Source organism: Syngnathus scovelli, chromosome 11, assembly GCF_024217435.2.
Source record: "Syngnathus scovelli strain Florida chromosome 11, RoL_Ssco_1.2, whole genome shotgun sequence".
In the NCBI taxonomy this organism is placed as follows: domain Eukaryota; kingdom Metazoa; phylum Chordata; class Actinopteri; order Syngnathiformes; family Syngnathidae; genus Syngnathus; species Syngnathus scovelli.
The window spans coordinates 8,640,624-8,655,894 of record NC_090857.1 but is presented as its reverse complement, the minus strand read 5'-3'; the positions used below and the strand labels follow the sequence as shown (position 1 = coordinate 8,655,894).

Here is a 15,271-nt window from a genome sequence, read left to right as displayed (position 1 = left end):
CAGTGGTTGCCATGTGCGCATGCGTAGTTGTGTGACCGCGCAGTTCCTTTTTGCTCAAGACATTTGAAAGCTGGCACGCCGAGCACGAACGTGCAGTGTGTGTGTTAGACCGCTGCATCTCACACTGACAATTGAAAAGAAAGTCACAGTGACGGTAAGACTGTATTATCTTTATTAAGAGTGACGGACACGTCAAAAACATACAATGGGCTCATTGGCGATTAGATTGCTATAAAAGGCGTGTCGCTGAGGAATGAGCTAACTTTATCCCTTGTATTAGCAATTTAGCGCTATGGCTAGCTGTGGTTCTATTTACAGGACTTGACACTCCATGCTGCTCAGATATTTTGTCTCGCGGAATTATAGCATTGCATTCAAATTAAACATAGTTTAAAATCTTACATTTTCACACCACCCTGTACAAAAATAGCCTTTTCAGTCTAAATAACGTTTAAACGTGATCTGATCTGAAGTCAGCAGGGCCAGCTTAATGACTGCAGGAGTGTAGCATGTTGCTAGGTTAGCTGCTAGCAAGCTAACGTCAGAGCTACACGTTCAATGTTTGAATGAATCAATGCTTAGGGGTCAAAAGAACTGTACAATTTTGGCCTGATTGCTCGTGTATTTGAGACATAGTGTTTATTTAGATAAACGCGAGCCTTAACGTTGAATTGAATCAGCTGTGTCTTCACGCAAATGCCGCTATTTAAGGGCAGTCTGGAGCCCTGAACAACTTTGAAGTATTCTATTATTGTATTGTGCTTCGTAGTGACTCACTCGTGATCTTCTTTCCAGGAGCAACCATGGAACTGAATGATGCTAACCTACAAACCCTCACAGAGTTCCTCAGAAAAACACTGAACCCAGACCCAACTGTCCGTCGCCCAGGTAAGACTCAGAAACTTTCATGTGAATACATATTTATATGATTTGCCATGCTCACTGAACTTCTGTCCTAGCTGAAAAGTTTCTTGAATCCGTTGAGGGAAACCAGAACTACCCTTTACTACTCCTCACTTTGCTGGAAAAGTCCCAAGACAATGTTATTCGGGTCTGCGCTGCTGTTACATTCAAAAACTACATCAAAAGGAACTGGCGCGTTGTGAGTTTTGACAACCAGATTGATTATTTTGTCAGTGATGCTGCTGCGTCTGCTATGAACGTTATGATTTATTGTGTGATATTTCTCAAAAGGTTGAAGATGAACCGAACAAAATTTCAGAACAAGACAGAACCACAGTCAAAGCAAACATTGTTAATTTGATGCTTAGTAGTCCGGAACAGATTCAGAAGCAGGTAATCCATCACAATGTGAATTAAGGACTCCCATTTCTTCTTTTCCGTTTTGAGCCAAAGCTTCTGTCGGTTCTTCTTTTTCAGTTGAGTGATGCTATCAGCATCATCGGACGGGAAGACTTCCCTCAGAAGTGGCCTGACCTTTTGACAGAGATGGTGACCCGTTTCCGAAGCGGCGACTTCCACATTATCAATGGAGTGCTCCGCACTGCACACTCTCTCTTTAAGAGGTAAAGCTCATTTCTGACTGGCATTCTAATCCAATACGATTAGCAAATCCCACAATCATCAATCCATGTACAGAATCTTGCACCTTAAGTGCAAGCTTTTATCCAACCGCATTGTCCTGAGGTGCTTCTCTCTCTTTGCTTCCTATTTGTTTATCCCTCTCAGGTACCGTCATGAATTTAAGTCAAATGAGCTTTGGTTGGAGATCAAACTAGTTCTTGAAACATTTGCCTTACCGCTGACGGAGTTGTTCAAGGTTTGTTTTGGCACACAAAATTTCCAACCAGTCATGTCGGTAGTTACTTTAGAGACGCTTCTTTTGGGTTGCAGGCAACTATCGAGTTGTGTCAGACTCATGCTACTGATATCAACGCCTTGAAAGTCCTCTTCTCCTCGCTCACGCTGATCTCCAAGCTTTTCTACAGTCTTAACTTTCAGGTTTGTTCACTTTATATATCTGAGTTTAAAGAAAGCTTCTTAGAACAAAGTCTTCATTATTTATGCAGTGCTTTCTTACGAGATGTATCACTGACTCAAAATTTTGTGGTTGTTTTTTTTTTTTTTTCCCTCTCCCAACAGGACCTTCCTGAGTTTTTTGAAGATAACATGGAAACCTGGATGACCAATTTCCATGCGCTTCTGACTTTGGATAATAAACTTTTACAAACAGATGTAAGCGTGTCGAAAGTTTCGACTTAAATTCACATTTTACTCCCCGTAAAGGAGATTAAAAGTGTCTGTTGTTTTGATTTCTTAGGATGAGGAGGAAGCCGGTCTCCTTGAGCTCCTCAAGTCACAGATTTGTGACAATGCTGCGCTTTATGCTCAGAAGTACGATGAAGAGTTCCAGCCATATCTTCCTCGGTTTGTCACTGCCATCTGGAACCTTTTAGTTTCTACAGGCCGGGAGGTTAAATATGACCTGGTAAGGTTACACACGAGCATTAGGTTGCATTTTTGTGTCAACACTCAACCCATTTTTTTCTTGTTGCAGCTCGTGAGCAATGCCATCCAGTTTTTGGCATCAGTCTGTGAAAGGCCACACTACAAAAATCTATTCGAGGATCAGAATACACTCACGAGCATTTGCGAGAAGGTCATCGTGCCCAATATGGAGTTCAGGAGTAAGGGACTGTTTTCTTTTTAGTTTTGGACATGTGGAAATTTTATTAGTGACTTTTGTCCACAACATTTTATTAGGTGCGGATGAGGAAGCTTTTGAAGATAACTCTGAAGAATACATCCGGAGGGACCTTGAAGGCTCTGGTAAAGACTAAATTACTGCCTTTTTTTCCATGTATAATAATTTCTTCTACAATGGATTGATGTTTGTCGCCAAATGTTATTTTTATTGCTCATTAACCTGACCTAAAGTGGTGATTCAATGCAGTTTATTCCTGTACGACCCTCTTCCCTTCTCAGACATCGACACTCGTCGTAGGGCAGCTTGCGACTTGGTAAGAGGCCTTTGTAAGTTCTTCGAGGGCCCGGTCACCGCCATCTTCTCTGGATACGTGAGCTCCATGCTCTCCGAGTACGCAAAGAACCCCGGTGCGAACTGGAAGCACAAAGACGCCGCCATCTATTTAGTCACATCACTGGCATCCAAAGCACAGACGCAGAAGGTATTGGTGGTGCTTCTGTGAATGTTTTGTTGAATGATTTCATTTATATAATGGACTTTTTTTTTTCCAGCACGGAATAACTCAAGCCAACGAACTGGTGAATTTGACCGAGTTCTTTGTGAATCACATTCTAACAGACCTAAAATCCTCTAACGGTATGTCGTCTCCTTATAATGCGCTTGTGAGTGTCTGCAATGCTTAGCTTTTGTTACTTTCACCATCTTAAAATACAGAATACAATTCTTACTGTCCGTCTTTTGACAAGGGGCTTGATGATGTCATTGCAGTGAATGAATTCCCAGTGTTGAAGGCAGATGCCATCAAGTACGTGATGATCTTTCGAAGCCAGGTATGCCCAAACTTCCTTTCTCCTTGGTGTGTGCACATCCCCCTATGCTGAATAACTTACCCCGTGCTTCTCTTTCAGCTTCCTAAGGAACAACTCCTGCAGGCTGTTCCCCTCTTGATAGCGCACTTGCAGGCCGAGAGCACTGTGGAACACACGTACGCCGCGCACGCCTTGGAGAGGCTGTTTACGATGAGGGGCCCAAATAATACAACACTGTGAGTGTTGAGTCATGTATGGCCATCTTCCATGTCCTGGTGATAATGTTAATGTGGTTGAAATCCTCTTTTTTTGACTGCTTGCTTTTCAGTATCACCGCTGTAGAGGTGGCACCGTTTAGCGACATGCTACTTACCAACCTGTTCAAGGCAATGTCTCTTCCTGGTTCATCAGAAAATGAATACATCATGAAAGGTATCCTCAACTTGATCTTCTCTATACTCTCACCACGTAGGCATCGGCACAGTTATTTGATGCTCCTTTTTTTATTTTTTTTTATTAAGCTATTATGCGCAGCTTCTCCCTGCTCCAGGAAACCATCGTTCCTTACATTCCCACTCTGATTGATCAGCTCACTCAGAAGCTGCTTTTAGTCAGCAAGGTAATTTGTTTTATGAACACAGCGCTTGTTTGGATTTGCAGTACACTAAAGTTTCCTCATGTGTCGCTTTCAGAACCCCAGCAAGCCACATTTTAACCACTACCTGTTTGAGTCCCTCTGCTTGTCTGTCCGGATCACCTGCAAGGCTAACCCCGCCACCGTCGGCAGCTTCGAGGAAGCCCTCTTCCCAGTTTTCACGGAGATCCTCCAGAACGATGTTCAGGGTCCGTTTCCTCCATCGACATTTTCGGTGCGCATATTTGAGGCTCACCTTCACTTTTTGTGCTTTGCCGCAGAGTTTTTGCCGTACGTATTCCAGGTGATGTCTCTCCTCCTGGAGATGCATTCCAACTCCATCCCCGCTGCCTACATGGCGTTATTCCCTCACCTGCTGCAACCTGTGTTGTGGGAGCGCACGGGCAACATCCCCCCTCTGGTGCGCCTGCTTCAGGCCTACATGGAAAAGGGGGGAGCCACTATTGCCGCATCTGCTGCTGATAAAATAGTACGTAACGGCCGGATAACCAGAATGTTGCATGTCTGGCCCCTCTGGCCCCAAAGATCTGACTTACTTCATTGTTTATTTCATTCATTGACTTTCATGTTTTTCTCCTCAGCCTGGACTGCTTGGTGTTTTCCAAAAGCTTATTGCCTCCAAGGCCAATGACCACCAAGGATTTTACCTGCTCAACAGCATCATCGAGCACATGCCCCCGTAAATCGGCTCAGCCTATTTGAATGTTTGAGTGGTGACTCTGATTGACTGGCCGTGACACTTTTTTTGCTGTTGTTTTGCCAGAGAATCCCTCACTCAGTACAGAAAACAGATCTTCATTTTGCTCTTCCAGAGACTCCAAAGCTCCAAAACCACAAAGTTCATCAAAAGTGAGTAGAGTCATCAAGCTTCATTCATTTCATTCAATGGGGTTCTAAATTCTTCCTTTCTATGTCCTACTCACAGGTTTCTTGGTATTTATCAACCTATATTGTGTCAAGTATGGTGCTATTGCACTGCAGGAGATTTTTGACAGCATCCAGCCCAAGTAAGTCTAATTTGTACACCATTGATGTGACTCTGGTAGCTCTGTTTTTGTTTAGAGGTGAAAACATCAGTCAATAATTATCTTGGTGTCTCAAAAGATTCAAATTGACTGAATCATGCTGCCTCTATCATGTTGTATTTTCTACGCAGTACATATCGGGCTGACTCCAGCATTTTTACGCTCGTGAGCTGCAGCCCAAAAATATTTGAGCCTTCAATAGCTGAAGGTCTCATTTCTCAAAATGACATCTTGAATTGTGTTCATAATAACCTCAACTCAGCTCTCGGTACAAAATAGAATATCAATTGATGCCATTCAATGAATCCTAAATCTTGTCTGTTTTTACCAGAATGTTTGGTATGGTCCTGGAGAAAATCATTATTCCAGAAGTTCAGAAAGTGTCTGGAGCAGTTGAGAAAAAGATCTGTGCTGTTGGTATCACAAAGGTCCTCACCGAATGTCCCGCCATGATGGACACGGAGTACACCAAGCTTTGGTAAAGCGTTTGAGTCTTTTTCTGAAATAATGGCTGCAGGAGTAACATTTGCTTACATTGCGAGATTTTGGAAAAATACTTTCCTTTTAAATGTACAACCTAGTTATTTGAGTATGTGTTGGGTCAGGCCTCCACTGCTCCAGGCCCTCATTGGTCTCTTTGAGCTGCCTGAAGATGACAGCATCCCCGATGACGAGCATTTCATTGACATTGAAGACACGCCCGGCTATCAGACGGCTTTCTCGCAGCTGGCTTTCGCCGGGAAGAAGGCGCACGACCCTATCGGAGACGCTGTCAGCAATCCGAAACTTTTGTTGGCACATTCGCTCCACAAGCTTTCTACAGCCTGTCCAGGAAGGGTATGTTTGTCATGGAGCGGTAAATATTTTGATCAGGTTTTCTGTAATTGATTGTTCTTTTTTTTTCTTTTTTGGCGTGTAGGTTCCATCAATGCTCAGTAGCAGTCTTAACGCAGACGCCCTCCGGTTCCTGCAGGCTTATTTACAGGGAGCCAATGTGCAACTGGTTTGAACGCTGTTCAATTCAAAAAGACGCTGTAATCTTCACACACACACACACGACTGCCGTCAAACAGTGGAAATCACCCCAGAGGTAATCATCCATGAATATGGGTTTCCTCAGACTATAATGATTAGTTGTTGTTTTTTTAAATATTTTAAAGACCATGACCAAACGCTAGCCTAACACCTACAGATTTTTTTTTTGAGCTCTTGCGTTTGTCGTGAGTAAAAAGTTGGAAAAGTATTAGGTGCAGAAGTCCATCAGTCACTTTTTCCTACAACTCTAGCAAAGGAAATTGAACACCAGCTTTTGAATTTATTTCGACTTTTTTTTTTTTTTTTTTGGTATGTTTGAATTTTGCGTTGCATGTCTCCCATAGCTTTCGTCATTTCTCGTTTGTTTTGACACTGTTTCTCATGTGAATAAAAAAGAAAAGAGGCACTTATATAGATTTGGCCTCCGTATCACTTTGGTTCCTCCCTTGTGTCTGCGCATCACAATCTCAAATGTAAATTATCATTTGACATTCTCTAGTATTGGCTTGCTCAACGTCAAAATATCTTAACTGTATTTTACAGACTTTTTATTGACATCAAACTGTTCGTTTTATAATCTAGACCAAAATGGAGACCACAAAATTGCTGTTTTATTGCTATCAAGTCCTGAGATGTCATGTAAAAATAGCGGTCACTTAAAGTCTGTTGTAATCACATATTTCATTTCAACACAAAATACACATATTAAATATTGTAGAACCAACGACGGGAGTCTCATGATGATTTTATATGGCCATTACATGTCCTCTGTTCAACGTTCTTGATGAAGGGCAGCATACATTTGTCTCCTCCCATGAAGCGATATGTGGCAAGATTTGCATCCCATGGTAATAAACTACAAAGGAAGAAGAGTACAACACAATCAATTGTTGCCTACTCCTCAAATGTCGAGCAGGTTGTGTGAAAAATGGACTGCACTTACGCTCGTGTCAAAAACGGGATGTACATAAGGCGAGGGATGCAAACCATTTGCTGTTCTGCCAAAATGGCTGTCATGGACTGCTGAACGGTGTACAGAGGCTCCAATGGTGGGATTAGACTGCGAAGCTCCTTCCTAAAAATTGGAGATTAGATCTTAAAATAACGGTCAGATGGACAGTAGAATGATCTGTAGTATTCCACCTTATTTCGCAGCCTGCAAACATCCCCGTGTCCACAATGTAAGGGCAAATTAGCGTGGTTTTAATTCCATCCAGCTCTTCTGCTAACAACTCGTGGGTCAGTGACTCGTGGAAACCGACTGCCCCAAATTTACTGGCACAATAATCCTGTAGGAAGAGCATCAGTACCTTCAAACATTTCAGAACCTTTAAAATCATCGGTACGACTTGAGCACATGTTGAGAATCCCTGCTTTACTTACTTCCACACATGCAGTGCTGAAGAGACCAAGAGCACTTGCAACGGTTACGATGTGACCGTGGTTCTTTGCCTTCATCTGAGGCAGGAAGGCCTTGGTCATCTGAGTTTAGAAAGATAATGTTAGTCTTGTCGTGTGCCACTGATTGTCATTTGTGAACATGACATGAAAATGACACCATTTTAAATGTCTCTCGTACTGTTTGTCACAAGATAGTACTGGTGTACCTAATGTTGTGACTGCTAAGTCCACTATGTGAATATGTTATGCTGTTAAAATAAGCTTCCATATTTGAGCACGGGGCTGTAAGCGGATCAACAATAGACTCACATGCTTAGACTGGTTGTTCTCATGAGCACCAGAACTGTACAGCAGAGGTGGGCAACGTTTACTCATGAGCTTTGCTGTACAGAAAAATGTACACGTTGACCATTAAGGCCTCTTGGGGATGTGATGCAGTTGCTGCTCCCTTCACACTCTGGTGCACACATACCGACTGAATAGATGTTATGTAACTCATGTCAGGCGAGTCAATGCTGCATGTGGCTTCCCCAACATGGAACCACATTACATTAATGCCTAGTTGTGCCTAGATCTGTGCTTTACTAGACTATTTCTTTTCTGATTGCATTTGGCTTTTACTCCCTTCAATTTTGTCAAAATAGATATTCCCCATGTATGGCATGAAACTAAGAAGTTGTCAGAAAATAAATATTCAAACAAAGCACAGATACCTTAAAATACATAACGCAATATTTGCACCTCATTACGTCACACCACCGCTATTGTCTGTAAACAGAAGCACGTGTCACAGTCTACTTGGTCACTTTTAGTTGAATTTGTACTTTTGCGTTCAGCAGAGTGCATGATATGCAAATACTCGTCCGAGCATCACGCCCTTTTTTGCAATCAAAGTCGCGTCTCACCCAGAACAAAGCGTGGCAGTTGACGAGCAGGGTGCGCTCCAGAAGCTCATCGGGGCATTCCAGCAGCCTCCTGCCAGCCACAACGCCCGCGTTGTTGACCAATATGGACACGTCCCCGACCTCCGTCCTTACTCGCCCCGCCGCCTCGTAGATGCTCTCCCGCTGAGACAGGTCGACCGTGTAGGCGTGCACCTTGACACCGAGATCCCGGGCCAGCTGGGCGGTGCGTTCATTGGCAGCCGCGTTGCAGTCCCATAGAACCAGACGGGAGCCCTCCTTGGCGAACTCCAGGGCGAACAGGCGGCCCAGGGCGCCCCCGGCCCCGGTGATCAGGCACAGCTCCCCGTCTATGCTCTTCAGCCTCGGGCGCAGAAAAGTCTGGACAACTGCGGCCAGGATGGCGTAGGTCAGATCGATGAGCATCAGAAGCAGGTCTACGATGATGATCATGATGTTGCCGCGAGGAGAACTTTGTCGTGTGGTGCGGTGCGGATTGGATGGACATTTTATATAACCGGATTAGGATTTCGAGTTAGACGCTTGGCGGCACCAACAGAACAAGCGTTTTTTTGTGTCTGATGTCAGAAAGTGAGTGACGCTCACGGGTTCATAACTCCATTCAGGCGAGGCGGAAGATTATGATTAGTAACCATAACCCAACGATACAATCGACCCCCGCTATTCACGGGCTTGTGCCTGTTCCGGCGAAAATCCATGCATTTTGATTTATTCCAGTGCGCTGTATGCTCATAGTAATCTCCAAAGTCTCACAATAGAAGTAATCATTTTTGGTCATTCACATGGTGTATTGAGAAAACATTTATGATTTCATTATCTAGACCAGAGGTGACAAACATAGGCCCAAGGGCCAAATACAATCTATTTGTACAGTTGTCGATGACAGGGTACATTGTCACAACTTAGTCACAACCAGTCGCAATTAATTCAATTTTTACACAAGTTAGTATTACGTGTGCTTTCCAAATCTATTCTGGAAAAACTCCTTTTGTAGTTATGAGTTATGAGCAATTGATGATGTAAAGTGGATTATCCCTCCCAGACTAAAAATGTTAAGGTGATAAACGTCTTAGCACGTGTACACAAATCCCAAATATTTTGAATTTTTCTCATGCTCAATCCAGAAAATATGTACTGTTTTTACAAACAACAACGAAAACGTTTGTGAAATCTTAAGGAAAGTCTGAAATTGTGACTGGAGTGAACTGTGTCAATTTTCTGAAAAAAAATGTGGATCATGATGGATACAACAGTAATGCAAAAATAGCTGTGAGCAAGTCTTGTACAACAGTGTTTCCCAACCAGTGTGCCGTGAGAGATATTCAGCTGTGTCTTGGGAAATTGTCCAACATTAAATACCGAGCGCATTGTAAACAGGATCGCCAAACCACAGGTCAGTTAGCGCAAGGCCTCCTCAGCCACTTGCTAATCGTGCATGCGTGGCAAATTGGAGAATCTTTAGATTTCATGTTGTGGCATCGGCACATACTCAGTTTATGTGAGTGTTGCTATTAGTGTTGGCTCGTGAGTGAACGATTCGTTCAGAAGAACGATTTCTGTTTTTCAGTGAACGAGAGTGAACGAATCACTTCCTAAAATGATTCGTTCTTTTTTCAGTTCATATGACTTCAACCAGTAAGTGTCAGTAATGCGCATTGAAGCTGGTGCCACCACGCCGTAAATCAAAATGAAGAAGAAAATGACGTAACTTCCCGTTCACGAACGAGTCAGTGAGTGAGAGATTTGCATTTCCAGTTCATCGCGAGAACGGAGCAGTGAGGGAACGAATCATGACTTTCCCGTTCGCGAACGAGTTAATGGGTGAACTGCCTTCCTTCCCGTGCATCAACGGATAAGTCAGTGAACGTGTTGCGTCTCCCTCCTGGCGTGAACTATGTAAGCCAGAATGTCGATTTAAGATTTGCCAAGGAAAGAAAGAACCACTCACTGAAACACCACTTCTTTTATGCACGTTTTCTCCAAGCTAAAGGCTAACTTTATTGCATGAAGGAATGCGCCGTTATCCAACAACGGGGAGATTATGCTTCTCTTTGGGTAATCTTGATTTTATAACACTTGTAGTAGTTTTTAAATAACGTGTATGCATATATACGCCAAAATATTGTCATCCAATATATCTACTGCAATTTCACATTAGATTGCTGGTTTGAAATTTATTTTTAATATTATTATTATTTTCAAATAAACATTTATGTTAAAACTTGTCTGGTGTTTTATTCCTTGTTTTTTTTATTCGCCAATTAAAACATAAAAATCAGACATTTGGTTAACTGCTCTATATGACAATATGTGTAGGTACACCTCATGGACACTTCAATAGGTACACTACACGAGGTTTAATATAAATAAAGGGTTAATTGCATAATAAAAGCACATTTATGTACAATCTCACACTTGGGATCGAACCAATACACTACCGAGCAAGAGCCCATGTCGTTATCCTGTTGACTACGTCAACCTGGCAGCCTTTGGTCGTCTGCACTGTTTTGTACTAGTAATGTGCATTCCCGTTTGAACTGAATCTTTTGAATCGGTTCATTCAAAATATTTGTTCAAAAGAATGGTTCACCAAATCGTTCACTACACTTTCTTATTTATTCTTTTTTTTATTTAACCTCGTGTAGTGGAAATATCATGGTCAAAGGTCACAGGTGTCAAGCTCTAGTCCTCGGGGCCGCATTCCAACATGTTTTCCAAGTGACCCTCGTTAAGCGCAGGTGCGTGAAAACTTTTAGCCACTTTCACGTTCAAAAGGAGCTAAAAGTTTTCACGCACCTGCACTTAACGAGGGACTCACTCGGACACTCCATTAGGTACATCTCCATTTTCAAGTGTACCTAATAACAGGCCACTTTATTAGGGAAATATTATGGTCAAAGGACACAGGTGTCAAGCTCTAGTCCTCGGGGCCGCATTCCAACATGTTTTCCAAGAGTCCCTCGTTAAGTGCACCTGCGTGAAAACTTTTAGCCACTTTCACGTTCAAAAGGAGCTAAAACTTTTCACGCAGGTGCACTTAACGAGGGAATCACACGGACTCTCTACCCTATGGAACCCTTGCTTAAGTTACATGGAATATATATGGTTTTATGGAGCAGCTCACAAACCATTAGTTATAATGGTTAAATGGGGCAGCACACGAGTAACTGTGTTGCAAATTTTTCTATGATAAAATATTTTAGGAGTCACTGGGACTTGAACCCTGGTCGCTGGGGTGAGAGTCCGGAGAACTAACTACTGCACCATGGAACTACGGCTCAAATTGCATGGCGCATATATGGTTTTATGGAGCAGCTCACAAGCAAATAGTAAAAAAAGGTAGCACAAAAGCAACTGTGTTGCAAATGTTTCTATGATAAAACATTTTAGGTCTCCGTGGGGTTTGAACCCAGGTCGCTGGGGTGAGAGTCCAGAGAACTAACTACCACACTATGGAACCCTTACTCACATTGCATGGACTATATATGGTTTTATGGAACAGCTCACAAGCAAATAGCTGGTCCCCAACCTTTTTTGCACCACGGACCGGTTACGTCTCAAAAGTATTTTCGCGGACCTGCCTTTATATGAATAAATAATACATTTATATAAATAAATAATATATTTATAATAAATATATAAATACGATGAAATAAAATAATACGACTATTTCTTTCTTTTAGTAGTTTTTTTTTTTTTTTTTTCCTTGCCCTCTTGGGAGCTTAAGATCAGGGTTGATTTTTTATATTATGTATTTCATGTGCTCTCTCTGCGTCCATTGCAGCCTGGTGATCCTGACAGCAGGACGTGTATCAGCTTTTCTCATTTTGTGTCCCCAAAGACATTGTCGGGTGTGTTCAAATGAGATTTAAGATGATGATGAGCATAAAATGCTACTTCAGAAGTAATTAATTGGATTGCCTTGAGCTTTTTCTTTGGCGCTGGTCTGTGCAGCTGTGAGCTTAAAGTTGAAACGCCTCCTCGTGTCATGAATGACAGATGTCAAAGTCGCAGAATTCTTGGAAGGCTTTTCTAAGCAGAGGCAACGTACACACCTGCATTTCCCTGAGCTCTGCACAAACACGCCTGAAAATGGCGGTGTACCTAATGGAGTGTCCGAGTGACGTCACAGATCCAACAGCCAATCAGGAGGTGGGGGTGAGGGCGGGTGTGGCACTTTTCACTTTCACTTAAGCTTTGGCCATGATTTTTCCCTAATTAAATGTCCTGTTATTAGATACACCTCATGGACACTTTAATAGGTACACCACACGTCGTATAAAAAATAAATGAATGAATAAATAAGAAAGTGTAGCGAACGATTCTGTGAATGATTCTTTTGAAAGAATATTTTGAGTGAACTGATTCTAAAGATTCAGTTCACTTAAAAGAACTGGAATGCATATCACTAGTGCGCTGTCATGTAAAACCACAAGAGGGCGCTGTTGTTTTAGATTTCCAGTCACGACCGTCACCCACGACCATTCTTAAAACTTCCCTTTTTATACTCTACTATCTACTCAAATGCGACATAGTCACGTTTTTTAATGAAAAAAACTTGATGTCACCGAGTAAGGCTCAGGGGACCCAGGCTGGAGTATCTTCTTTATTATTCAAGAGACAATTGCTTCAAAATTGCTCACCATCAGGACAATTTAAGACTACATTTGACAATATATTTACAGTTTGTCAATCAGCACTACATGCATCAAACTCGAACGTCAACTTGTACAATGTTTGTAAGAAAACAAACATTTGGTCAGACACATAAAGGGGCATTTCAGGGTCTCGAAGAGGTTTATATCCTCAGGCCTGAAGCAGAAAGGGTAGTATTGGTTCAAATGAATCATTTGCTTGTATTTGGCTTAAACCTCTTGCGTGGCATGTTTTGAGAATAAGTTACCTAATGACAGTCCTTCAGCCACCGGGGACCAAAAACATATAATGGCGCTCAACAACAGGACGTAAGGGTATAAAAATGAGCAAGGACGCTGGAAATTAATCCATCAGAGAACTAAATAATCATTTAAGTAGATTGTGTTGTTGAAAAAAAAAAACAACTTATGCTGCGATGCTCATCTTCACACAGATTTTTCACAATGTAAGGTGACTGAATACAAATGAAGCTTCACTGTCTGGCACACCAACCTTTTCTCATTATGACTGCTTTCTCTGCTTGACGTGTGGACCAAACCAGCGGGACACCAATTCATTACTCCTCCAGGAAGTGAACATGGAAGAAAAATAATGGCTCTACAGTAGTGCTAAAAAGTCTACACACCCCTGTTATTTTTATACCAAAAAGAAAAGCTCAAGATTCATCATTTCAAATCATTAAATGTAACCAACAACCTGTGCAACTCAATTGAAAAAAAAAAAACCCAAGTTAATGAAGGGAAATAAAAATATTTATAGTGTTGCAAAAGTGTACACACCCTTCTAACCCTTAGATGCAATACCTAGCTTGCATGTCTTGAAATCGCTCACGCCAGTGACTGCGCTTAACATTTCCTGTAAATTGAATAGCTCGCTAATTTAGAAAGTTTGTTCCACGGATCTACATGACGCCCATCGGTGTAACCGAGTCTCGTCTGCTGTCCCAGACCGGCCAGTTGCATACATGCCATCATATTTATAGAAGGATCACACATCCTCACAAAGGATGTCTCAACCCAGAGGCAATTTTTGCATCGTCATTCCGCACAAAGGACCCGAGCGGTTTTGATAATGAAAAATAGAGTGCATGAGTGCTGTGTATTATTGAGCTATACTTCATGCTGACAGTACGTTGGCCCGTGTCTTTCTTTCTAAAAGAGCACGAGAAGTGCAAGCGATGGCCTCATGATTCCAAGAAGACTGCACTGCACACATCACGGATGTCAGTCGTAATTAAGCTGACAGCTCTGCTTGCTCCAGTCCCCTTCCCGTTTCACCTCCGTTGCCCCTATGTGGCGAGGTAAATATTTAGAGTTTGTGGCTGGATAAAGCTCTGGTTGGCCACTTAAAATGATGTTTTGGAGTTAGCAAAAATAATAAAATTAAATAAGACTGCAAAACCGGATGAGAGCTCATTATATATATGTACCATTCATTTCCTGACATTCTATGACAGGGGTGTCAAAATCATTTTTTTCGCGGGCCGCATCGTAGTCATAGCTTCTTTCGGAGGGCCATTATGACTGTCAATTCAAATAAACGTATGAGCACCTCATATTATGTACAGTAAAAGCTACAAAACTGACAAATAACTCGTTTTCAAATCAGACGAGTAAAAACCGGTCAAATTAAAAAAAAAGATATTATTAAAAAGGAAGATAATTTTCAATTCTATTAATGACACACGAATTTGATGCACAATTTGTCTTCGTGGGCCACATAAAATGATGTGGCGGGCCGTATCTGGCCCCCGGGCCTTGAGTTTAACGCTAGTGTTCTATGACGTTGAAGAACTTCATCACTGTAAGACCCCTGCTCGCATCAAAAGTGAGCAATCCGGTCGCCATGGAAACAGTGATTGTCCACTTTACCGAGCATGTTTGCACCTGTATGTGATTGAAGCCACTTTCGTTTTAACTGTGAAATGTTAAAATGTTGTTCAAGGATCCTCAAATCACTGCAAGTCGTATATCTGAAGATTTTTGAAAATTCTTTTGAACCAAAATATTCAAATCATGATTATTTTTATTTCCATTTTCTTTCTATTTCTTTTCATTTTTAATACTTATGTACTGTGCCAGATTGGTGTGGATGTTGAA

At 42.0% G+C, this 15,271-nt stretch overlaps 2 protein-coding genes across 2 annotated transcripts; one reads left to right on the top strand and one right to left on the bottom strand.

The window, feature by feature from the left end:
• The first annotated feature begins 16 nt into the window (after positions 1–16).
• cse1l (CSE1 chromosome segregation 1-like (yeast)) lies at positions 17–6,916 on the top strand. Its single transcript, XM_049732803.1, has 25 exons — positions 17–154; positions 796–888; positions 960–1,102; positions 1,195–1,296; positions 1,381–1,526; positions 1,690–1,780; positions 1,855–1,962; positions 2,104–2,196; positions 2,282–2,449; positions 2,519–2,648; positions 2,725–2,790; positions 2,947–3,149; positions 3,220–3,304; positions 3,437–3,498; positions 3,577–3,713; positions 3,806–3,909; positions 3,999–4,096; positions 4,170–4,320; positions 4,393–4,601; positions 4,714–4,811; positions 4,896–4,981; positions 5,058–5,139; positions 5,489–5,635; positions 5,763–5,994; positions 6,077–6,916. Exons 2-25 carry the CDS (start codon positions 804–806, stop codon positions 6,164–6,166), a joined length of 2,916 nt encoding a protein of 971 aa, XP_049588760.1. The 5' UTR covers positions 17–154; positions 796–803; the 3' UTR covers positions 6,167–6,916.
• LOC125976860 (retinol dehydrogenase 10-B-like) lies at positions 6,292–9,352 on the bottom strand. The gene is made up of 5 exons (XM_049732808.2): positions 8,499–9,352; positions 7,576–7,674; positions 7,336–7,481; positions 7,136–7,267; positions 6,292–7,048 (listed from the first exon to the last, which is right to left on the bottom strand). The coding sequence occupies exons 1-5, from the start codon at positions 8,946–8,948 to the stop codon at positions 6,928–6,930; spliced, it is 948 nt and encodes a 315-aa protein (XP_049588765.1). The 5' UTR covers positions 8,949–9,352; the 3' UTR covers positions 6,292–6,927.
• Positions 9,353–15,271: the final 5,919 nt, after the last annotated feature.

Bases quoted from the DNA above. Each gene is read 5' to 3' on its own strand.
- cse1l (XM_049732803.1), top strand. From the start codon at position 804: ATGGAACTGAATGATGCTAACCTACAAACCCTCACAGAGTTCCTCAGA. The intron at 889-959 runs GTAAGACTCAGA...CTTCTGTCCTAG, and splicing joins CCCAACTGTCCGTCGCCCAG to CTGAAAAGTTTCTTGAATCC. The intron at 4,097-4,169 runs GTAATTTGTTTT...TGTCGCTTTCAG, and splicing joins AGCTGCTTTTAGTCAGCAAG to AACCCCAGCAAGCCACATTT.
- LOC125976860 (XM_049732808.2), bottom strand. From the start codon at position 8,948: ATGATCATCATCGTAGACCTGCTTCTGATGCTCATCGATCTGACCTAC. The intron at 7,675-8,498 runs GTGAGACGCGAC...TTCTAAACTCAG, and splicing joins ACTGCCACGCTTTGTTCTGG to ATGACCAAGGCCTTCCTGCC. The intron at 7,268-7,335 runs GTGGAATACTAC...TCCAATTTTTAG, and splicing joins TTTGCAGGCTGCGAAATAAG to GAAGGAGCTTCGCAGTCTAA.